The following is a 25878-nucleotide window of genomic DNA, read 5'->3' as shown; positions in this document are numbered from 1 at the left end:
CTTATCATTGTAACCCTGCCTCTGATGATAACGAAACTGCTGAAAACTCTTTCTGAAAGGACAGGAAGTGTAAGTCTAAAAAAGCCCCAGTGGCCAGTGTGAAAATTGCAAGATTGTTAATTTCATTTTTAACAATTTGAGGAGTTTCCGAATTGATTTTTCATGCTCAGTCCTAGTTAGACTATCCAGTGATCTAATTCCAGACTAAAACATTTATGTGACACCCATTATTTGATAATCCAGAAGGCGTGAAATTCTAGTGTGGAATTTCAAGGCACGAACACTTAATAGTTGTGGGACCTGCGCTCTAGCACATAATAATAATAATTTTTATTTATATAGCGCCAACATATTCCGCAGCACTTTCTAATTAAGCGGGGACATGTACAGACAATAAACATTGTGGGCTACAATTAGTCCTTGGGCCATCCATGTGTGGTTCGTTGCGCACAAGGAACAAAAAATGGTCGATGGAACAAAAAATGGTTGTCGGAACGAAGCGTCACTCTTACAAGTGAGTGCATGCACTTTCTGTGTAACCAGCTGATAATCCGCAATGGTTGATAGTGCAGCGCCCCAGAGTCCTGGTCGTTGCAGTGATGTTGTTCTTCCACCAGGGGAGCGATATTATGTCTGAAGGCAATAAAGGAGATCTTCTGTCCAGGTATCACAACCACACACAACATGCTTCACACTCCAGCCACCAGGGAGAGCAAAGGGTCTATCTACTAGGCCACTCCTCACATATAGGTAAAACTGGTGGGTTGGTTGGGAAGTTAGTCAGAACTCGACGGAGTATGGTAGAAGCTGGCTGGAGTGGGTTCCAGTCAGATCCAGACTGCGGTCTGAGGAGGACGAGGGTCCACGGAGCTGCGCCTGCCCCACGTGCGGCAGCATCCTAGGAAAGAGACATTGAAAGGAAGTGTATTGCAGTGAGTGAGAAACGAAGTCATAGCAAAAGGAGAGGAAACCAGAAGGAGTCCTGTCCTGTGAGAGGCTCCTCCTTCTGAAGCGCAGGAATCTGGTGGCCAGAATACTGAGGGAGTAAGGATCTCTATGCTTTACTTCAGAGACTGCAGGACAGTTAATTCTACGTTGGCTGCCCGACTTTTATACACAGGAGACACAGTGGCAACTTGTGGGGGTCGGGGCGCCTCTAGGGTCCCTATAAAAAGCCTCAGGCCACCAGTCATACGTGTTTTTGTTCTCTCTGACCACGGGGAACAGAGAGAGGAGTAATAACAGTGAGGACCTTATTGGAGCTTATGCAAGTGGGAACCTACTGTGTTACTGTGCGCATAGGAAGGCTACTGATTTCCACCTGGATAAGGAGACTCTGGATTTGCCTTCAGACCGGCCGGACTCTGCCTACCCTGTGATCTGGTGCTCTGGACTGTGGATGCTGAAGCCTTCAGTAAAGGTAAAGAGACTGCAACCTTGTGTCCTCGTTCTTCTCTGCGCCTCACACCATCCACCATCTACACACCGGGAAGCCCTGGGGAAACACTTGACCTGTGGGAAGGTATACCATCAAGCTGCAATCACATCACCCCAGCGGACCCCTAAGCAGCGTCGGTCACCCTGACCGAATACCACAGGTGGCGTCACGAACACTTCCCCTTTAAAGACCTTTACCAAAACCATAAAAACTCTTTTCTTTATTGGACGTCCCTCAAAGGGCCACGGACCGGGTCGGGCCACCGTGACATCCCCCGAACCGAAGGACCCGGTACCGAGTACCCCATTGCCCTTGCGTGGGTGCGCTCCAATAATCTGATATCAGGTCCTAGTGATGTCGGTTTAAAGGAATTGTGTGTCTCAAAACAAGAAAGAGCCAATCATTCTCATTAGGTGAACATCTATAACTTAAAAATTATCCTCATTCATCAGGTGTCCATTTTATCAGATTAGTCCCCGCTGTGTGATCATCACCTACTAGAAATGTAGGAAAGGAAGATGGTAGCGGCAAGTGTAACCTCACGTAACCTACATCTGCCATGGTGGGGCCCCGAAGAGCAGAGTCTGTGCCGGGGACAATATTTAAGTGCTGGCTATTAAGTAATCCATTGTTCATAGGCGGCTGCTTAGAAGATTGCCATCTGCTCCTTACAGCCATGCCAAACTTCCAGCATACGTCTAGTAGGCAGAAACCAGCACAAGTGAATGTGGAAGCAAAAAAAAAAAGAGAGCGTCTTGTATGACCAGATACAAAAGGCCGGTGCCGTCTGCCAGGAGCCGGCGCAGGACACTCACAATACATCTGCTCTGCGGACTGCACCTCCCTTTATTTCATTCTCTCTTTGTAGATGGCGAAATCTGACATCTGTTCAGACTGCGTGACGGGAAGAAACGTAGATAATTGTGCTCACTGCACCAATCCCGTTACCTCCGCTCGTGGATCTGCTGTGAATATTGCACGTATGTTCATATGATGGCGGTACATGATGAGCTGTGAGAAGAACGTATTGCCATCAAGGGGGGCTGCCTATATTCGCTGGTCCAGCGCTCTAGCTATCCCCTGGTTGCACATGGACGTTATAAAGGAGCTGCTCCTCCTAGTTTTCAAGTTTTGGGGCAGGATAGGTGTCGTGTAGGGAAATGCCTGGAACATCTACATTGTACAATGCTTAGAAAGAAGGGTTATCGGAGATTAGCCTTTCACCAGAAACTGTGCCCCTCCTATCCATGGGCTGTGACTGCTACTCTATTCACTTCAGAACTTCAATACCAGTTATAACCTTTACACAAGAGTGGCGCTGTTTCTACAGAAAAAGTATATAGTACATGCAGATACTTATATAGGTACATCATGTATTACACTCCAAAGCTGCACTCGCTATTCTTCTGGTGCAGTCACTGTGTACATACATTACATTACTGATCCTGTACTGATCTTGAGTTACATCCTGTATTATACCCCAGAGCTGCACTCACTATTCTGCTGGTGCAGTCACTGTGTACATATATTACATTACTGATCCTGAGTTACATCCTGTATTATACTCCAGAGCTGCACTCATTATTCTGCTGGTGCAGTCACTGTGTGCATACATTACATTACTGATCCTGAGTTACATCCTGTATTATACTCCAGAGCTGCACTCACTATTCTGTTGGTGGAGTCACTGTGTAAATACATTACATTACTGATCCTGTACTGATCCGGAGTTACATCCTGTATTATACTCCAGAGCTGCACTCACTATTCTGCTGGTGCAGTCACTGTGTACATACATTACATTACTGATCCTGTACTGATCCTGAGTTACATCCTGTATTATACCCCAGAGCTGCACTCACTATTCTGTTGGTGGAGTCACTGTGTAAATACATTACATTGCTTATTTTGTACCAATCCTGGTCCAGAGCTGCACTTATAATTCTGGTGGTTGTCATTGGAAACAGTCAGTCATTTTGACATCAGACACCCTAGCAGTTGGACCCCTAGAATGCATGGTATTGCAGTTCATAGCGCCATTCACTTGAAACGAAAAGCTGCAATACTCCACCCAGCTCGTGGACAGGTGTGGCGCTGTTAGAGAAAAAAGCAGCCATTTTTTAAAATTGTTGGATGACCCTTTAATGACATATTATATGTTCATTTTACTGTTTCTAACTCTCTTTATTGTCTTTTTCAAAGAATAGAGTGTCGGAGCCGCAGTAAAGCCCGGCTCGCTGCAGATGTGAGGGATGTGATGTAATGAGCGTTCTTGCCTGTTGGGATTTGAGGGATTTGTCTTTTTTTACATAGGTCTGCAAGTTTACGCTGTGACTACAAATGATACCTTTACATACAATCTGCAGACTAAACCGATAAACCAACTTCCTATATCGATTACCAGAATTTTTTTCACTTTTTTTTTTTTTTTTTTTACGTTTTCTATTATTATTTTTTTATTATGCATTTGTTTTGGTTCTTAGGGAAACTTTGGCTGGCCCATGTCTGTTGTATGTAGCAATGGGGTCCACGATATTGAATCGCTGACTGACGCTTTAAAAAACGGCCCTTACGGAAGATGTGTCTACGAATGTGACAATGATGTCGTCAGCAACCAGGTAAATAAAGGGATAACGGGAATTGTGGAAAACAGCATTAAAGGGAACCTGACAGCTGATATATGCTGCTCCATCCACAAGCAGCATGTATCAGGCACTGATTCCTGCCATGAATGTTTGATTGAAGAGCTGACGCATTTCAGAGAAAAATCTACTTTAAGAGCTTGGAGACTAGTTGGACAGGCAGGTTCCTGGTGGCTTCTCCGTGCCCGCGGCTTATGGATCGGGTAGCATGTATTAACTGTCAGGTTCCTTTTGAGCCACACACTAGAAAGCTGTTGGCTGAACCATCCTTAGGGCCTGGTGCTGTCTCGCCCAACCATACACTGGATCGCTTGCTCTTTTTTGTTCGCTATGAGAGAGCTACTGCCACATTTTTGGCCTCGGCTTATCTCTAACAGAACAAAAGGATCGACAGTCCAAAATTGGACATGTTGAATCCTTATCTCACCAACATCACCTTTCAAGGAAGAGTTAAGGACCCTTGTACACATTAAACTATTGGCTGATCTTTTCAATATCGGTGGATTCGGTCCATGATAATCTAATGTGTATGGAGGCCTTTAGGCCTTAAGACCCCGTCTCACATAGCGAGATCGCTAGCGAGATCGCTGCTGAGTCACAAGTTTTGTGACGCAACAGCGACCTCAGTAGCGATCTCGCTATGTGTGACACGTACCAGCGACCAGGCCCCTGCTGTGAGATCGCTGGTCGTGTCGGAATGGCCTGGACCTTTTTTTGGTCGTTGAGGTCCCGCTGACATCGCTGAATCGGTGTGTGTGACACGGATTCAGCGATGTCTTCACTGGTAACCAGGGTAAACATCGGGTTACTAAGCGCAGGGCCGCGCTTAGTAACCCGATGTTTACCCTGGTTACCATCGTAAATGTAAAAAAACCCAAACACTACATACTCACATTCCGGTGTCCGTCAGGTCCCTTGCCGTCTGCTTCCTGCACTGACTGACTGCCGGCCGTAAAGTGAAAGTACAGCACAGCGGTGACGTCACCGCTCTGCTGTTAGGGCCGGCGCTCAGTCAGTGAAGGAAGCGGACGCCGGGGGACGCGAAGGTGAGTATGTAGTGTTTGTTATTTTACATTTTACACTGGTAACCAGGGTAAACATCGGGTTACTAAGCGCGGCCCTGCGCTTAGCAACCTGATGTTTACCCTGGTTACCCGGGGACCTCGGCATCGTTGGTCGCTGGAGAGCTGTCTGTGTGACAGCTCTCCAGCGACCACACAGCGACTAAACAGCGACGCTGCAGCGATCGGCATCGTTGTCTGTATCGCTGCAGTGTCGCTATGTGTGACGGGGCCTTTATACATATGGCCGGATTATGGTTGAACCCGCTGATGTCGACAGGTTTGGCCAACAGGCTAATGTGTGTGGAGGCCTTTAGGCTGTATACATATGGCCGGATTATGGTAGAACCCGCCAATATCGACAGGTTTGGCCCACAGACCAATAAATATGGGGGCCTTTAGGCCTTATACAGACGGCCGGATTATGGTAGATCCCGCCGATATCAACCGACAGTCTAATGTGTATGGAAGCCTTTAGGCCTTATACATATGGCCGGATTATGGTAGAACCTGCCAATGTCGACAGGTTTGGCCACCAGTCTAATGTGTATGGAAGCCTTTAGGCCTTATACATATGGCCGGATTATGGTCGAACCCGCCAATATCGACAGGTTTGGCCCACAGTCCAATGAATATGGGGGCCTTTAGGCCTTATACTTATGGCCGGATTATGGTAGAACCCGCCGATATCGACAGGTTTGGCCGACAGTCTAATGAGTATGGGGGCATCAGGTGAATGATGATCGGGAGAGGTGTCGATGAGGCATGTCTGATTTCTAACTACTGATCGCATTGTTCTTTCTGAGATAAGTCGCCAGCCGAGATGTCAGTTGATGGGTTTCTCAGAAAACACAGGAGAACTTGGCCGGACGGGCGCTCCTGTGTACGGGAGAAGGTGGATGGGATGGCCGTCAGCTGAATGATCTTTTAGCTGACAGCCGTCTAATGTGTATTAGTCTAACAAAATGCATAATAATACAATAGATGATTCTATTACAAGTAACTAATAAATCTCATAGAAAAGTGTATAAACTCTACAACTTCAGTCTAGTAACAAGAATTACGGCATTCATCCAAAATAGGTTGTGAACATGGAGTTTGAAGGCGGACAGACAGCTGCATTCACCATGATGGCTTTCTCAAGTGACCTTGGTGCAAGGAAGACCCAAATCTATGGCACGAAGGTAAGTGCAATCTAGTAATAATTGTGCCACCATTACTTCATTATTCAACTTATAGGACCTCTCTCCACTTAGAAATTAATGTTTAAATAAAGCAAGAAGCGTTGTCGCCCTCATTGATTGTTTGCCGGCAGCATTTTCTGCATGATCCTGAAATAGTCAGTCCATCACTTCCATCTTGGGCTGGAGGCTGAAGAAACTCTGCTCCTTGTACAAGTCGGAGGAGCTTCGGTATATGTAGTCCTACTGGAGGCAGGGAGGCTTCTGCTGAAGCCAGTTGTCCTACAGCCATATACAAGACAGTGAGGGAGGAGGAGGGAAGACATATTTTTCAGTTTTAATTGTAATATAAAACCTCTGCCAAAGCAGGACAGAGACCCGTCACTGTAGGGAAGCTGGCAATGAGAAGCCACCGGGGACCAGCAGATTTGAGGTGTCGCAGCTCATGAGAACATGGGCCGATTGTTCTCCCTGGACATGTCCTCCTGGTCACAGCAATATCCTCTGCCATGTAATACTTGCATTTGATGCGAATCGACTTCCCTCTACTCATTGACTGTAATCGGGCTATATGGGGAGAGGACAGTAAAGGTACCGTCACACTAAGCGACGCTGCAGCGATAGCGACAGCGATGCCGATCGCTGCAGCGTCGCTGTTTGGTCGCTGGAGAGCTGTCACACAGACCGCTCTCCAGCGACCAACGATGCCGAGGCCCCCGGGTAACCAGGGTAAACATCGGGTTGCTAAGCGCAGGGCCGCGCTTAGTAACCCGATGTTTACCCTGGTTACCAGCGTAAAAGTTAAAAAAACAAACAGCACATACTCACCAGCGCGTCCCCCAGCCTCTGCTTCCTGACGCTGACTGAGCTCCGGCCCTAACAGCACAGCGGTGACGTCACCGCTGTGCTTTCACTTTCAGTTTAGGGCCGGCGATCAGTAAGAGTCAGGAAGCAGAGGCTGGGGGACGCGCAGGTGAGCATGTACTGTTTGTTTTTTTACATTTTACGCTGGTAACCAGGGTAAACATCGGGTTACTAAGCGCGGCCCTGCGCTTAGTAACCCGATGTTTACCCTGGTTACCAGTGTAAAATATCGCTGGTATGGTTGCTTTTGCTGTCAAACACGGCGATACACGGCGACCTAGCGACCAAATAATGTGCAGACCTTCTAGCAGCGACCAGCAATTTCACAGCGGGATTCTGATCGCTGCTGCGTGTCAAATACAGCGATATCGCTCCCTAGGACGCTGCAACGTCACAGATCGCTGGCGACGTTGCTTAGTGTGACGGTACCTTAAGCCTCTGATGGACACTTGTAGCGATGGCGAAGAACAATGGGATGGGTCATGTTAAAAATCCATCTGCCATTAGGAGAGATCCTCCACAGACATTAGATGATCAACTGGTCCCGGCAAAATTGGCATGGTCAATCAGCTTAAACCTATTGTGTATGGCCAGCTATAGAAAGGTGGAATTTGTACCTTTACAGTCCTTGGGATAATCAGCGGAGACCTCTTATGTTCTTCGTGCCATTATAATATCACAGACTTGACCGATGCCTGTTGTGTAAGCTCCAAGTAAAGGTTCTTCTTGGCTGGTGACATCCCCTAATTCCTCCCCCTGGAGACCACCGGTAGTCATTGTTTGTCAGGCTGGAGAAGCTTTATTTATTCGGACTCCCATGACAGCACTACGAGAGAGGGGATCCGCCCTTCAGGAACAGGAAACCTACAGAGATACAAAAGGGCGGCACCTCTCCCTATGCATCAGTTGGTTTCCTGTTCCTGGAGGGACAGGATCCTACAGATGAAAATCTCCGTAGTGGATCCCAGGCCGGCCGGCCGAATCTGGTAGCGGGGGGGTCTCCTACCTCGGCCGGTGCGGATGTCCCTGGAGGCGCCACGGTGGTCCTGGCTGGACTGCACGTCGGTGGCGTATGGCAGCAGGGAGCAGGGTCCGGAGGATTGCCTGATCTCCATTCTATGCCGGCGTTGGTAAGTATATCCCCCCCTTGGTTCTTGCAGCGAGGCGGTGCGGCGGTGGAGTGGGGTAGCGGTGACGGGAGAGCGGCGCCGACCGGAGCGCTGTCGCACATCTCCGGCGTCCTGCACCGCTCTCAGGAGCGTTTCCGGAGTGCTGTGACGCCGGGGGCGGAGTCGGCAGGCGCTTCCGGGTTACTGGATGGCTGCGCATGCGCAGTCTATCCAAGATGGCGGCGCCCATCGATCCTGGACACCGGATTCCCCACTAACTACCGCTGACCTCCCAGCTGCGGTCTGGTAAGCAGAAACCAATGGGATGACGCCAGGCAGCCTGCTGACCGGAACCCAGGGGGATTTAAGCAGGTGTTGGACTTAGAGCCCTGCTTTTGGTCACACTTCCATCATGGAGAGTGATGGTGAGCAGCCTCAGCTACTGGAGGTGCGACAGAAGCCCTTGGAGAAGGAGCATGTCAGGAGTGACCAGTCCAGCCGCAAAAGCTCGTCCAAGCAGGGATCGAGAGCGTCGACTGGGAAAGAACCCCCTCGTGTTCCGGTACCTTTCTTGGCGTACACTGGTAAGTGATCTACGTGAATGTTCACTCAGTGACTCGGGCCCCCTTATACTTTGTCATTCTAGGGGAAGAAAAGTGCAAAGACGAAACATAAGGAGTGCGCCCTATGTGGAATCCCCTTACCAGATTCTTATCCCAAAAAATTATGTGCCCCCTGTATACAGCAGACGGTGAGGTCTACAGGTGTGGTAGGGGTTAAGGGACATCAGGTCGGATAGATGGTATCACCTTATTGTCCTCCCCTAGGTAGCGGAAGAATCTGCAACTACGGCTAACTTAAAAGAGATGATCCGTCTGGAAGTAAGGGAATCCCTGCGGTCTCTATCCCAGGCGGGAAGTTCAAAACCTAGAACTCCCTTAATCTCTGAGTCTTCGGAGGAAGAAAGAGAGGAAGGTTCCTATGGCTCTATTCCCTCTTCCTCGTCATCGGAAGAGGACTCTGGCCGTTTTTGTCTGCCGCTGGACCGAGTTGATAAACTAGTTAAATCGGTCAGGGGTACGATGGGCCTGGAAGAGCCAAAAACTCAACCTTCCAGGCAGGAGTTAATGTTCAGCGGATTAGACCATAAGAAACGCAGATCTTTTCCGGTGATAGATAAAGTTCAAGAGTTAATTCTCCGAGAGTGGAAGAAACCGGAGAAAAAAGGCTCGTTACCACCAGCTTTAAAACGCAGGTATCCCTTTGAGGATGCAGCGGTTGATACCTGGGACAAGGCCCCTAAGCTAGATGCTGCGGTGGCAAAAGCGTCCAAAAATGCCGCATTACCCTTTGAGGATATGGGGTCCCTTAAAGATCCGCTTGATAGGAAGGCAGACACCTTTCTTAAAGGTACCTGGGAGATGGCGGCTGGATCTCTGAGACCAGCGGTGGCCGCAACGTGTACAGGAAGATCCTTAATGGTCTGGCTGAGTCAGCTGGAGTCACAACTTAAGGAAGGTGCGTCCAGGAATACAATCCTGAATGCGCTCCCAGTAATTCAAGACGCTGCGGCCTTCCTGTCGGACGCTTCATTGGATTCTGTCAAGATGGCGGCCAGAGCAGCAGGTCTTTCCAACGCGGCTCGTAGAGCCTTATGGTTAAAATGTTGGTCCGGTGACATCCAATCAAGATCCAAGCTCTGCGCTATCCCATGTAAAGGGGAATATCTCTTCGGACCAACTCTGGATGACTTGCTTGAAAAAGCAGGTGATGATAAGAAGAAGTTCCCTAATCTGGCATCAGCATCTTACCGTCGCCCCTTCAACAGAAGGAGGTTTGGTCGCGGAAGGAAACGCGCGTCCTCACCCTCGAGAGATAATTTCAGATGGGAGGATAGACGCAAGAGAGGTACGGGCTATATGTTCCGCCGTTCCTCAAAAGAACGTAAAAAGTCAGACCAATGACTAGCAATCCCTGTGGGAGGGAGATTGGCAGCCTTCTCTTCCGCATGGTCTGACATCACTAATAGTGACTGGGTCCGAGGCATTATATCAGACGGTCTGAGACTGGAGTTTGACCATTGGCCTCGGGATAAGTTCAAATTAACCCCCTTACGTTCCTCCTCTATTGAACAAACGGCTTTGGAAGCTGAAGTCACCAATTTATGTCTTAAAAAGGTGCTGATTGAGATCCCAGATTCAGAAAGAGGAAGAGGGTTCTACTCTCCTCTATTTCTGATTCAAAAACCAGATAAGTCATTTAGGACCATCATTAATCTTAAATCTCTTAATGAATTCCTGGTTAATAAAACCTTCAAAATGGAGTCTATCAGTACTACAATAAAGATGTTGTTCAAACACTGCTTTATGGTTGTTGTAGATCTTAAGGACGCATACTATCATGTTCCTATCCATGAGAACTTCCAGAGGTTCCTGAGGGTGGCGGTGTCTATAGAGGGAATTGTTCGTCATTTTCAATATCGAGCCCTTCCCTTCGGCATTTCTGCAGCTCCTAGGGTATTTACCAAGATAGTCGCTGAGGTTATGGCATATTTGCGAGAATCCGATATCCTCATAATACCTTATCTGGATGATTTCCTTATTGTGGGGAATTCAGCAGATCATTGCCTTTCGCAAGCAATGACAGCCATAGCCAAACTAGAACATCTGGGCTGGATTATAAATTATGACAAATCCCGTTTACAGCCCCTAAAAATTCAGAGATTCCTCGGACTGTTATTAAATTCAGAGACCCAACAATGCTGTTTGCCGCCTGATAAATTACTCCACATTCAACAACAGGTGTTGAAGGCGATTAATAAACCATCCATGACCCTTAGACAGGCTATGTCACTGTTAGGATCCCTAACTTCGTGCATTCCTGCCGTCCGTTGGGCCCAATTCCATACCAGACCTTTACAGTTTGAGGTTCTGGACAATGATAGAGCCTTACAGGGGTCCTTGCAGGGTCAGGTGACGTTAAGTCCAGTAGTACTTACATCTCTCAGATGGTGGCTAGTAGAAGGCAATCTGTCGGCAGGAGTTCCCTGGGTGACACATGTGACTCGTGTAATAACAACTGACGCCAGCCCTACGGGATGGGGGGCGCACATGGGTGACATCGTAGTTCAAGGGCTATGGGACCCTCAAACATCAGCTTCCTCCAATCAGAGAGAGTTAATGGCTATTGAGCTAGCAGTTAAAAAACTCCTCGTGTATCTACAGGGTCACCATGTCAAGATCCTCTCCGACAACCGGGTGGCAGTAGCCTACGTAAACCACCAGGGTGGAACACACTCCGAATCTCTGATGGAAGTAGCAGACCGCCTTCTCCAGACAGCAGAGAGCAATTTACTATCTTTAACTGCTCTACATTTAAAAGGGAAAGAAAACATAAAAGCGGACTTTCTAAGCCGCAACACGTTAAAACAAGGGGAATGGTCCCTGAACAGAGACATCTTCGGTCAGATTGTCCACATGTGGGGTCATCCAGACGTGGACCTGTTTGCCACCAGGGACAACAGAAAAACAAAAAAATTCTGTTCTCTGAATCCCAGGGAGAATCCGTTGGCAGTGGACGCCTTCTTGATCAAATGGGACTTCCGTTTGGCTTATGCGTTTCCCCCGCTGGGCCTATTACCTCTTGTGGTCAGGAAAATAAGGGAGGACCGAGCAAGGGTCATACTGGTCGCCCCTTTCTGGCCCAAGAGAGCTTGGTTCGCGTGGCTCAGGACCATGTCGGTGGAAGACCCCTGGGTACTTCCGGACATTCCCAATTTACTCCATCAAGGTCCGATCACCCATCCGCAGGTGAAGGGGCTCCATTTGATGGCATGGTGTTTGAGAGGTCATTATTAAAAAACAGAGGTTTTTCCCCAAACTTAATTGATACCCTTATGAAGAGTAGAAAAAATATAACAACAAAGATCTACTCTAGAACCTGGAGGAAGTTCTTGGCCTCTTCAGATTTCAGAATTGAAGAAGGGTTACCAATTAACCAAATTTTAGAATTCCTGCAGAAAGGTTTAGAGTTAAACCTATCCACGAGTACACTAAAAGTACAAGTCTCAGCCCTGGGGGCCCTGTTTTCTTGTAACGTTGCTAATAACTATTGGGTATCAAGGTTTATAAAAGCTTCCAGTAGAGCTAGACCTATACACAAGAACAGGTCGGTACCTTGGGATCTCAACCTAGTCCTGTCAGCCTTGACTAGAGAACCGTTTGAGCCCTTACATTCTGCTTCAATTAAATTATTGTCCCTCAAGACAGCGTTCTTGGTAGCGATAACATCTGCTCGTAGAGTAGGGGACATTCAAGCGCTCTCTAGACTCTCCCCATATACAGAGTTTTTACAGGACAGAGTAGTCCTAAAACCGGACCCCGCCTATTTGCCAAAAGTCGCCTCACATTTTCACAGATCACAGGAGATAGTGTTACCATCATTTCTCCCTAACCCCTCTAACGCTAAAGAAGAACTACTCCATACATTAGATGTTAGGAGATGCCTGTTAGAATACATCACAGTCACTAACGCTTGGAAGAGAGAGGATGCGTTATTTTTATCCTTCCAAGGTCCTAGGAAAGGGTTTAGAGTTTCGAAGTTCACACTAGCGAAGTGGATTAGGGAGGCTATCTCTCTGGCTTATACTGCAGGTGGAGGTCCGGCTCCGCAGAATCTGAGGGCGCATTCCACCAGGGCCATGGCTACATCCTGGGCGGAAAGATCTGGAGTATCAATCGACCAGATATGTAAGGCAGCTACGTGGTCGTCCCCTTCCACCTTTTTCAAGCACTATCGGTTGGACTTGGGGTGCTCCTCTGATCTCACCTTCGGGTTAAGGGTACTGCAGGCTATAGTCCCTCCCTAAGGTAGTTTTACATCTCTGTAATTCTCTCGTAGTGCTGTCATGGGAGTCCGAATAAAGCATTAAGCTACTTACGGGTAGCTGCGTTTTTCGGAGGCCCATGACAGCACCCTTAGTTCCCTCCCTATTCACGGGGGGTTGCACTTCCTATAATGTATATAATGAGATATATATATAGATCTCACGTGTGGTATTTGTATTGGATTAGTTTTGTATATAAACTGTATATAATATTTGTGTGCTACTAACCGCGGTAGTCCTCTCAGGCTCTAATATACAACTGATGCATAGGGAGAGGTGCCGCCCTTTTGTATCTCTGTAGGTTTCCTGTTCCTGAAGGGCGGATCCCCTCTCTCGTAGTGCTGTCATGGGCCTCCGAAAAACGCAGCTACCCGTAAGTAGCTTAATGCTTTTTTAGGTCATGACCCAGAGGAAGAATCCTTTTGCAGCCCTATTATTATTATTATTATACATTTTTATAGCGCCATTTATTCCATGGCGCTTTACATGTGAACCGTTCCAGTACCTTCACCAACTTTCTGTCATTTGCTGTAGGATAGGGGGGTGCACTAGTTTAAGACTGAAATGATTTGGGAATTTTATTTCACAGTTGTCAGCAAAAACTTATTTTTTTATATTTCTTCTTTATCTGCTCGAAAAAGCTCCAAAAAGCATGCACTAGCCCTTCTCTATTAAAGTCAACAGAACTTCCTGCTTAGTCAAGCATTACGCAGGCGTGGCTTTTTTTTACCTACATGTAAAGCTATCATTTTTCTGCATTTTTCCTCTTCAGAGGGTCCATCAGTACTCATATCTAGCCCGCTGCTTTTGCAAAGCTGAGTTCCTTCTTTTGCACGTGATGGCTCTCACTACTATTATTCTTTCTTCTCTCCTTATGGATTGTACAAATATCTGCAGTGAAGAGGGGAAAAAATATGTAAAGTCTCAGTGAGGACAGAGAAAGTAGGCTGTAGAAAAGGAGGAAAGCACCTAAAGAGGAAATAGTTTCAGGATAGAAGCTGTGCTAATACATGAAAGGAAGCGAAGAAAGCAGCACCCTGGATACACACAGAGCTCAACCTATATTACAGAGAGGGACACTCTGAACCTTGGACCATGGTGCAAACTGCATGTTAGGAGGTATGAAGATGAATAAAGGGATAAAGTATGATTTTAATAACTAAAGATAACCACTGATTCATATGAAAGTCGTTTTTCCTTCTAAAAGACCTTTAAAGCTCAGTCTCATTCTGTTTGATGCTGCAGCATCAGATACAACCCATGAACACTTGTGGTGCTGATTTTTTTAACGCCTTGTTTTTTCTTATCCTAGTCAACCTCTGATTGATATTGATAATGTGGCTCTGGAGTGCCCTCTTTGAATAGAGCAATGAATGGAGCACCACCTCTCCATGTGTTGACTATGGGACTGCTGGAGATGGCAGAGGGTAGCTATCTGCCATGTCAGTCCTATAGACAATGAGTAGAGCGGTGGTGCACGAGCTCAACCATTGCTCTATTCAAACAGGGCGCTCCATTCACAAATCTCAGGATTGAGGAGGGCTACCAGTGGTGGGATCTTCAGCACGTTCTCACCGGTCTGGGATAAGGGATAACTCCGTTCATCTCCTCTGCCATATTAGAGGTTTCTGTTCTATATAAGTAGCCCATAGAAATTGAAATGTTGCTTCCATTTTCCATCAGCAGGCACATGTTGTCTTACAACAGCCACCATTTGCAGCCTGTATTCTGCTGACAGATGCGCAAAGGATTTGATGCAGTAACTTGCACTGTGCTCCTAAAGAGTGTCATTCCAATAATATGGTAAATTGATGGTTGGTGCTTAATTTCAGCATTGGTAGCCCAGGGGACAATTGGACCTCTGTATCCCCAGTATAATAAGCCCTATAAAGTACTGCATACAGAATTATCGACCCCATTTAATGCTCCATTCAGAATAATGGCCCCATTTGTATGTAACCCCTTCTCATGTACAGCACCATGGAATCAATGGTGCTATATAAATAAATTATAATAATATAATGCTCCATACAGAATAATGGACCCCATATAATGCTCCATACAAAATGGGTGCCATATAATGCTCCATAGAGAATAATGGACCTCACATAATGTTCCATACAGTAAAATGGGCCCCATGTAATGCTCCATATAGAATAATGAGCCCAATATAATGCTCTATACAGAATAATAGACCCAATATAATGCTCCATACGGAATAATTGACCTTGTATAATGCTTCATACATAATAATGAGCCTCATATAATGCTCCATACAGAATAATGGGCCCCATATAATGCTCCATTCAGAATTATGGACCCCATATAATGCTCCATACAGAACAATGGACCTTGTATAATTCTCCATACAGAATAATGGGCCCCGTATAATGCTCTATACAGAATAATAGGCCTCATATAATGCTCCATTCAGAATAATGGAGCTCATATAATGCTCCATACAGAATAATGAGCCCCATATAATGTTCCATTCAGAATTATGGACCCCATATAATGCTCCATACAGAACAATGGACCTTGTATAATTCTCCATACAGAATAATGGACCTTGTATAATTCTCCATACAGAATACTGGGCTCCATATAATGCTCCATTCAGAATTATGGACCTCCTATAATGCTCCATGCAGAATAATGGACCTCATATATTGCTCCATACAGAATAATGACCTCCGTATAATGCTCCATTCAGAATTATGGACCCCATATAATGCTCCATACAGAATAATGGACCTTGTATAATGCTCCTACAGAATAATGAGCCCCGTATAATGCTCCATTCAGAATTATGGACCTCCTATAATGCTCCATGCAGAATAATGGACCCCATATAATGCTCCATACAGAATAAAGAACCTCATATAATGCTCCATACAGAATAATGGACCCCGTATAATGCTCCATTCAGACTTATGGACCCCATATAATGCTCCATACAGAATAATGGACCTCATATAATGCTCCATACAAAATAATGGACCTCATATAATGCTCCATACAGAATAATGGGCCCCGTATAATGCTCCATTCATAATTATGAACCCCATATAATGTTTCATACAGAATAATGGACCCCATATAATGCTCCGTACAGAATAATAGACCTCATATAATGCTCCATGCAGAATAATGGGCCCCGTATAATGCTCCATTCAGAATTATTGACCCCATCTAATGCTTCATACAGAATAATGGACCCCATATAATGCTCCATACAGAATTATGGACCCCATATAATGCACCATACAGAATAATGGACCTTGTATAATTCTCCATACAGAATAATGGGCCCCGTATAGTGCTCCATACAGAATAATGGACCTTGTATAATTCTCCATACAGAATACTGGGCTCCATATAATGCTCCATTCAGAATTATGGACCTCCTATAATGCTCCATGCAGAATAATGGACCTCATATATTGCTCCATACAGAATAATGACCTCCGTATAATGCTCCATTCAGAATTATGGACCCCATATAATGCTCCATACAGAATAATGGACCTTGTATAATGCTCCTACAGAATAATGAGCCCCGTATAATGCTCCATTCAGAATTATGGACCTCCTATAATGCTCCATGCAGAATAATGGACCCCATATAATGCTCCATACAGAATAAAGAACCTCATATAATGCTCCATACAGAATAATGGACCCCGTATAATGCTCCATTCAGACTTATGGACCCCATATAATGCTCCATACAGAATAATGGACCTCATATAATGCTCCATACAGAATAATGGACCTCATATAATGCTCCATACAGAATGGGCCCCGTATAATGCTCCATTCATAATTATGAACCCCATATAATGTTTCATACAGAATAATGGACCCCATATAATGCTCCGTACAGAATAATAGACCTCATATAATGCTCCATACAGAATAATGGGCCCCGTATAATGCTCCATTCAGAATTATTGACCCCATCTAATGCTTCATACAGAATAATGGACCCCATATAATGCTCCATACAGAATTATGGACCCCATATAATGCACCATACAAAATAATGGACCTTGTATAATTCTCCATACAGAATAATGGGCCCCGTATAGTGCTCCATACAGAATAATGGACCTCATATATTGCTCCATACAGAATAATGAGCCCCATATAATGCTTCATACAGAATAATGGGCCCCGTATATTGCTCCATTCAGAATAATGGACCTCATATAATGCTCCATACAGAATAATGGACCTCATATAATGCTCCATACAGAATAATGGTCCCCATATATTGCTCCATACAGAATAATGGACCTCATATAATGCTCCATACAGAATAATGGACCCCGTATAATGCTCCATACAGAATAATGGACCTTGTATAATGCTCCATACAGAATAATGGACCTCATATAATGCTCCATACAGAATAATGGACCTCATATAATGCTCCATACAGAATAATGGACCCCATATAATGCTCCATTCAGAATAATGGGCCCCATATAATGCTCCATTCAGAATTATGGACCCCATATAATGCTCCATACAGAACAATGGACCTTGTATAATTCTCCATACAGAATAATGGGCCCCGTATAATGCTCTATACAGAATAATAGGCCTCATATAATGCTCCATTCAGAATAATGGAGCTCATATAATGCTCCATACAGAATAATGAGCCCCATATAATGTTCCATTCAGAATTATGGACCCCATATAATGCTCCATACAGAACAATGGACCTTGTATAATTCTCCATACAGAATAATGGACCTTGTATAATTCTCCATACAGAATACTGGGCTCCATATAATGCTCCATTCAGAATTATGGACCTCCTATAATGCTCCATGCAGAATAATGGACCTCATATATTGCTCCATACAGAATAATGACCTCCGTATAATGCTCCATTCAGAATTATGGACCCCATATAATGCTCCATACAGAATAATGGACCCCGTATAATGCTCCATACAGAATAATGGACCTTGTATAATGCTCCATACAGAATAATGGACCTCATATAATGCTCCATACAGAATAATGGACCTCATATAATGCTCCATACAGAATAATGGACCCCATATAATGCTCCATACGGAATCATGTACCCCATATAATGCACCATACAGAATAATGGACCTTGTATAATTCTCTATACAGAATAATGGGCCCCGTATAATGCTCCATTCAGAATTATTGACCCCATCTAATGCTTCATACAGAATAATGGACCCCATATAATGCTCCATACAGAATTATGGACCCCATATAATGCACCATACAGAATAATGGACCTTGTATAATTCTCCATACAGAATAATGGGCCCCGTATAGTGCTCCATACAGAATAATGGACCTCATATATTGCTCCATACAGAATAATGAGCCCCATATAATGCTTCATACAGAATAATGGGCCCCGTATATTGCTCCATTCAGAATAATGGACCTCATATAATGCTCCATACAGAATAATGGACCTCATATAATGCTCCCTACAGAATAATGGTCCCCATATATTGCTCCATACAGAATAATGGACCTCATATAATGCTCCATACAGAATAATGGACCCCGTATAATGCTCCATACAGAATAATGGACCTTGTATAATGCTCCATACAGAATAATGGACCTCATATAATGCTCCATACAGAATAATGGACCTCATATAATGCTCCATACAGAATAATGGACCCCATATAATGCTCCATACGGAATCATGTACCCCATATAATGCACCATACAGAATAATGGACCTTGTATAATTCTCCATACAGAATAATGGGCCCCATATAATGCTCCATACAGAATAATGAGCCCATATAATGCTTCATATAGAATAATGGACCCCGTATAATGCTCCATACAGAATAATGGACCTTGTATAATGCTCCATTCAGAATAATTCTACCTTGATTAATAATCCGCTTTACCCCTGGAGACCTTGTAGCTTTCCTGACGCATTTAATCTTGTTTATATTTTGTAAATCTTTTCCAGCCCTGACATTGCTGACCTCTCCTTATCTCATTATGGTGCCAGCCTGGCCCATTTGTGTAACAAAGCCCCTATTCTCCGGGCAGCTGGTGGGCTCTGTGATGTGGCCCTGCCAGGGTTCTAGTTGTCAGAATTCTTCACCAGATAGACGTGATGTAAAGCACACACTGGAGTGCAGCCATGTCCCCGAGCTGGGCCGTGGCCCCTCTTCTCTCTTCTGTAATCTTATAATTTACAAGATGAAATTATAAGAAGAAGCTCCTTCTTCACCGCAGATCTGCCGGCACCGAAGGGATAAATATTTGACTCTGCCGTATATTTCTAGGACTGCGCCTGTCATCTGTTCTGTGTATTTCTCTTTTTTTTTTTTTATGTCCACAGTATCCGCCATTGTACGCTGTGATTTAGAGCACTGATTATATGGAGGTGAGATACAGGGAAGCCATAGATTAATGAATGTCTCATTGGATCATCTCCGTAGGGAGTGTACATCAGCGAAATTAGTCCTGTGAACACTTCGCCTACTCAGTGGGTCTGAGAATGGATCATACACTGAATTATTACCATGTATATAGCTCCATTATGCCTTATAGAATGAAACACTTATAACAGGACTATGTAGGGTGCAACTCGCAAAATAAAAAAACAGAATGGACTAGAAGTATTAAAGGGAATCTCTCAGTAGGTTTTTGCTATGTAATCTGACAGCACCATGATGTAGGGGCAGAGATCCTGATTCCAGTGATGTATCACTTAGTTTACTGAATGCAGTAGTTGTGATACAGTTTTCTCTGCTGCAGAATCAGCAGAACTCAGAATGCTGAGCCCTGTATAACCCCGCCCACACCACTGATTGGCTGCTTTCTTTGACAATTGTATATTAACAGAAAACTGCTAATTAGTGCTGGGGGCGGGGTTGAACAAGGAGGCACGAGACACCTAGCCCTGAAGCGATAATCTCCTGCTGATAAACCACTGATTGTAATGAAACTACAACAAGGAGCCCAGTAAGTGTAGTAAGTGTCCTGAAGTGTCTTCCTCCTGAAAAACACCCATTGGAAAAGGCATAGTGTGCGCCTCCCCTTAGCAGTGGCTGCTCCTGACATTACATCTGACAGTAGCTTATTCCCATTGAAATGAATAGGACTGGGCCGTATCGGGCACAGCCACTACTAAAGTACAGAACTGTGCCTAGTAAACCGTGAAAGGGATGGGGCTTTTCCTATAACACCGCAGACCCATAAAGCGACTGTTCAAACCAAGCACATGTTCTCAGTGCACCTTCCCACCTGCTTTTTTTTCCTTCTATCTCCTCCCTCCTATTATTTGATTGACAGCTCTGAAGGGCAGACATAGATGGAAAACAAGTAGGTTTCCACGTAAAAGTTTGGTGTATCGAGCGCCTGTACTTGGTTTGAACAGTCATTCTGTGCTGACGGATTCTCTTTAAGATGGCTAATTAGCCATGGGTGGAGAGGGTTGGACCCCCCTGATCTAAGGTTGATACTGTATCTTAAAGCTAAACCACTATTGCACTGTTTTAAGAGATTGTTTTTATGTACAAAGCTCCGTATCTCCTTTATTAACATAGAATTAAATCATACCATTGTGGTTGTGTGCAGCCACCGCTAGGGGGAGTCTACTGCATACTGATTTCTTATTGAGTCAGTGTATACACTGTATGCAGTGCTCTCCAGAGCTCCCTCTAGTGGTGTCTACAGACATTAGATTGTTGTGTGTCCTTCCTTAGACTGCAGTTATGACATTTGCTTCCCACAGCTTCTATCCATGATCTAATATATAATTGCCTAGAATACTACTTCCTGCAATTTGTGCCAACTTCCGTGGCTTTGTCCGGAGCTAATGTCCGGAGCTAATGTCCGGAGCTAATGTCCGGAGCTAATGTCCGGAGCTAATGTCCGGAGATAAGTGACGTCACCAGTGTCCTACACCCAGGCAGAGCACAGTGGCCCCAGGCAGAGCACAGGGGCCCCAGGCAGAACATGGGGCCCCAGGCAGAGCACAGGGGCCCCAGGCAGAGCACAGGGGCCCCAGGCAGCATATGGGGCCCCAGGCAGAGCACAGGGGCCCCAGGCAGCATATGGGGCCCCAGGCAGAGCACAGTGGCCCCAGGCAGAGCACACACCAAATCGGAGGCCGAGGGGCCCCGCCAACCAAATCGGAGGCCGAGGGGCCCCGCCAACCAAATCGAAGGCCGAGGAGCCCCGCCCAACAAATCGAAGGCCGAGCGGCCCCGCCCACCAAAGCGGAGGCCGAGGGGCCCGGCCCCGCCCACCAAATCGGAGGCCGAGGGGCCCCGCCCACCAAATCGGAGGCCGAGGGGCCCCGCCCACCAAATCGGAGGCCGAAGGGCCCCGCCCACCACATCGGAGGCCGAGGGGCCCCGCCCACCAAATCAGAGGCCGAGGGGCCCCGCCCACCAAATCGGAGGCCGAGGGGCCCCGCCCACCAAATCGGAGGCCGAGGGGCCCCGCCCACCAAATCGGAGGCCGAGGGGCCCCGCCCACCAAATCGAAGGCCGAGGGGCCCCGCCCACCAAAGCGGAGGCCGAGGGGCCCGGCCCCGCCCACCAAAGCGGAGGCCGAGGGGCCCCGCCCACATCGGAGGCCGAGGGGCCCCGCCCACCACATCGGAGGCCGAGGGGCCCCGCCCACCACATCGGAGGCCGAGGGTCCCCGCCCACCAAATCGGAGGCCGAGGGTCCCCGCCCACCAAATCGGAGGCCGAGGGTCCCCGCCCACCAAATCGGAGGCCGAGGGTCCCCGCCCACCAAATCGGAGGCCGAGGGTCCCCGCCCACCAAATCGGAGGCCGAGGGTCCCCGCCCACCAAATCGGAGGCCGAGGGTCCCCGCCCACCAAATCGGAGGCCGAGGGTCCCCGCCCACCAAATCGGAGGCCGAGGGTCCCCGCCCACCAAATCGGAGGCCGAGGGTCCCCGCCCACCAAATCGGAGGCCGAGGGTCCCCGCCCACCAAATCGGAGGCCGAGGGTCCCCGCCCACCAAATCGGAGGCCGAGGGTCCCCGCCCACCAAATCGGAGGCCGAGGGTCCCCGCCCACCAAATCGGAGGCCGAGGGGCCCCACCCACCAAATCGTAGGCCGAGGGGCCCCACCAACCAAATCGGAGGCCGAGGGGCCCCGCCCACCAAATCGGAGGCCGAGGGTCCCTGCCCACCAAATCGGAGGCCGAGGGGCCCCGCCAACCAAATCGGAGGCCGAGGGGCCCCGCCCACCAAATCGGAGGCCGAGGGGCCCCGCCCACCAAATCGGAGGCCGGGGCCCCACCAACCAAATCGGAGGCCGAGGAGCCCCGCCCACCAAATCGAAGGCCGAGCGGCCCCGCCCACCAAAGTGGAGGCAGAGGGACCCCGCCCACCAAATCGGAGGCCGTGGGGCCCCGCCAACCAAAGCGGAGGCCGAGGGTCCCCGCCCACCAAATCGGAGGCAGAGGGACCCCGCCCACCAAATCGGAGGCCGAGGGGCCCCGCCCACCAAAGCGGAGGCCGAGGGTCCCCGCCCACCAAATCGGGGGCCGAGGGTCCCCGCCCACCAAATCGGGGGCCGAGGGTCCCCGCCCACCAAATCGGGGGCCGAGGGTCCCCGCCCACCAAATCGGAGGCCAAGGGTCCCCGCCCACCAAATCGGAGGACGAGGGGCCCCACCAACCAAATCGGAGGCCGAGGAGCCCCGCCCACCAAAAGTAAGTGCGCCCCTGGGTGCAAAAGTAAGTGCGCCCCCGGGTGCAAAAGTAAGTGCGCCCCCGGGTGCAAAAGTAAGTGCGCCCCCGGGTGCAAAAGTAAGCGCGCCCCGGGTGCAAAAGTAAGCGCGCCCCCCAGTCCCGTGTGTGAAAAGTGCTGCTGTAAAGCTGGTAGCGCTGTTCAAGCACCATGTATTTCCTTCAGGAAATGCCCATCTAATATATAATTGCCTAGAATACTACTTCCTGCAATTTGTGCCAACTTCCGTGGCTTTGTCCGGAGATAATGTCCGGAGATAATGTCCGGAGATAATGTCCGGAGCTAATGTCCGGAGATAAGTGACGTCACCAGTGTCCTACACCCAGGCAGAACACAGGGGCCCCAGGCAGCATATGGGGCCCCAGGCAGAGCACAGTGGCCCCAGGCAGAGCACAGGGGCCCCAGGCAGCATATGGGGCCCCAGGCAGAGCACAGTGGTCCCAGGCAGAGCACAGGGGCCCCAGGCAGCCTATGAGGCCCCAGGCAGAGCACAGTGGCCCCAGGTAGAGCACAGGGGCCCCAGGCAGCATATGGGGCCCCAGGCAGAGCACAGGGGCCCCAGGCAGCATATGGGGCCCCAGGCAGAGCACAGGGGCCCCAGGCAGAGCACAGGGGCCCCAGGCAGCATATGGGGCCCCAGGCAGAGCACAGGGGCCACAGGCAGCATATGGGGCCCCAGGCAGAGCACAGGGGCCCCAGGCAGCATATGGGGCCCCAGGCAGAGCACAGTGGCCCCAGGCAGCATATGGGGCCCCAGGCAGAGCACAGTGGCCCCAGGCAGAGCACAGGGGCCCCAGGCAGCATATGGGGCCCCAGGCAGAGCACAGGGGCCCCAGGCAGCATATGGGGCCCCAGGCAGAGCACAGGGGCCCCAGGCAGCATATGGGGCCCCAGGCAGAGCACAGGGGCCACAGGCAGCATATGGGGCCCCAGGCAGAGCACAGGGGCCCCAGGCAGCATATGGGGCCCCAGGCAGAGCACAGTGGCCCCAGGCAGAGCACAGGGGCCCCAGGCAGCATATGGGGCCCCAGGCAGAGCACAGTGGTCCCAGGCAGAGCACAGGGGCCCCAGGCAGCTTATGGGGCCCCAGGCAGAGCACAGTGGCCCCAGGCAGAACATGGGGCCCCAGGCAGAGCACAGTGGCCCCAGGCAGAGCACAGGGGCCCCAGGCAGAACATGGGGCCCCAGGCAGAGCACAGGGGCCCCAGGCAGAGCACAGGGGCCACAGGCAGCATATGGGGCCCCAGGCAGAGCACAGGGGCCCCAGGCAGCATATGGGGCCCCAGGCAGAGCACAGTGGCCCCAGGCAGCATATGGGGCCCCAGGCAGAGCACAGTGGCCCCAGGCAGAGCACAGGGGCCCCAGGCAGCATATGGGGCCCCAGGCAGAGCACAGTGGTCCCAGGCAGAGCACAGGGGCCCCAGGCAGCTTATGGGGCCCCAGGCAGAGCACAGTGGACCCAGGCAGAACATGGGGCCCCAGGCAGAGCACAGTGGCCCCAGGCAGAGCACAGGGGCCCCAGGCAGAACATGGGGGCCCCAGGCAGAGCACAGGGGCCCCAGGCAGAGCACAGGGGCCCCAGGCAGCATATGGGGCCCCAGGCAGAGCACAGTGGCCCCAGGCAGAGCACAGGGGCCCCAGGCAGCATATGGGGCCCCAGGCAGAGCACAGTGGTCCCAGGCAGAGCACAGGGGCCCCAGGCAGCCTATGGGGCCCCAGGCAGAGCACAGTGGCCCCAGGCAGAACATGGGGCCCCAGGCAGAGCACAGGGGCCCCAGGCAGAGCACAGGGGCCCCAGGCAGCATATGGGGCCCCAGGCAGAGCACAGTGGTCCCAGGTAGAGCACAGGGGCCCCAGGCAGCCTATGGGGCCCCAGGCAGAGCACAGGGGCCCCAGGCAGCATATTGGGCCCCAGGCAGAGCACAGGGGCCCCAGGCAGCATATGGGGCCCAAGGCAGAGCACAGTGGCCCCAGGCAGAGCACGGGCCCCAGGCAGAACATGGGGCCCCAGGCAGAGCACAGGGGCCCCAGGCAGAGCACAGGGGCCCCAGGCAGCATATGGGGCCCCAGGCAGAGCACAGGGGCCCCAGGCAGTATATGGGGCCCCAGGCAGAGCACAGCGATATTTTGGACCACTGTGCGGTGTTTCAGACCCCCTGTGTGATGTCTGAGGCCCTGTTCTTAAGTATATTAAAGATTAAAGTAACGTATATTAAAGTATATTATAGATCAAATTTGACACGTTTATGAGCACCATTGAGTGATATACTCAAGAATGACATAATTTTTCAACATTTTATGGTTTCAAACTGTAAACACTCAGAGTTTTTTTTACTTCAACCAGAAAACCTTAACGGTTCATAAAAAACTTGACTGTTCAGGATATGATAAAAGTCATAGTATTCTGAATCTTTAACTTATAAAGATACCTTTACATGGGGTGATTATTGGTTCCAGAGAGGCTTTCGGCCGATAATCGTACACATGGCTGGTGACAGGACAATACAATATAAACGTTCAAAGGTAAACACTGATAACATTAAAATCTAATATATAATTGCCTAGAATACTACTTCCGGCAATTTGTGCCAACTTCCGTGGCTTTGTCCGGAGATAATGTCCGGAGATAAGTGACGTCACCAGCGTCCTACACCCGCTCAGGGTGGACAAAGATATATGCCTTCGTGGTGCGCGGCACTTTTCTGATTGGTTGCCGCCTGCCGCGAGCGACCAATCAGAAATGTGCCGTACTGTCAAGAATTGTCAAGAGCTGGTGAGTGCAGCCATTTTTTGTTCTTTCTTACTATTATTTATTAATTGTATTATTCTTACATTTGAATAAATAAAGTATATATGGATTCTAGACTCCTGATTCTTTAGAATCGGGCTGCCATCTAGTATTATATATCTATAGTAATGTCAGCCAGTGAGAAGATAAATGCCC

At 48.7% G+C, this 25878-nt stretch overlaps 1 protein-coding gene across 3 annotated transcripts in view; it reads left to right on the top strand.

The window, feature by feature from the left end:
- LOC143764581 (putative oxidoreductase YteT) overlaps window positions 1–25878 on the top strand; it is a 176996-nt gene that overhangs the window by 94717 nt on the left and 56401 nt on the right. For all 3 annotated transcript variants that reach the window (XM_077250282.1, XM_077250283.1, XM_077250284.1), the window contains 2 exons: window positions 3922–4056; window positions 6224–6325. In XM_077250282.1, the coding sequence (XP_077106397.1) occupies window positions 3922–4056; window positions 6224–6325 (237 nt within the window). The remainder of the gene's footprint in view (window positions 1–3921; window positions 4057–6223; window positions 6326–25878) is intronic.

Source organism: Ranitomeya variabilis, chromosome 4 (genome assembly GCF_051348905.1).
Source record: "Ranitomeya variabilis isolate aRanVar5 chromosome 4, aRanVar5.hap1, whole genome shotgun sequence".
Taxonomy (NCBI): domain Eukaryota; kingdom Metazoa; phylum Chordata; class Amphibia; order Anura; family Dendrobatidae; genus Ranitomeya; species Ranitomeya variabilis.
Note: the sequence above shows the minus strand (reverse complement) of the source record. Positions and strands in the feature narration are given on the sequence as shown.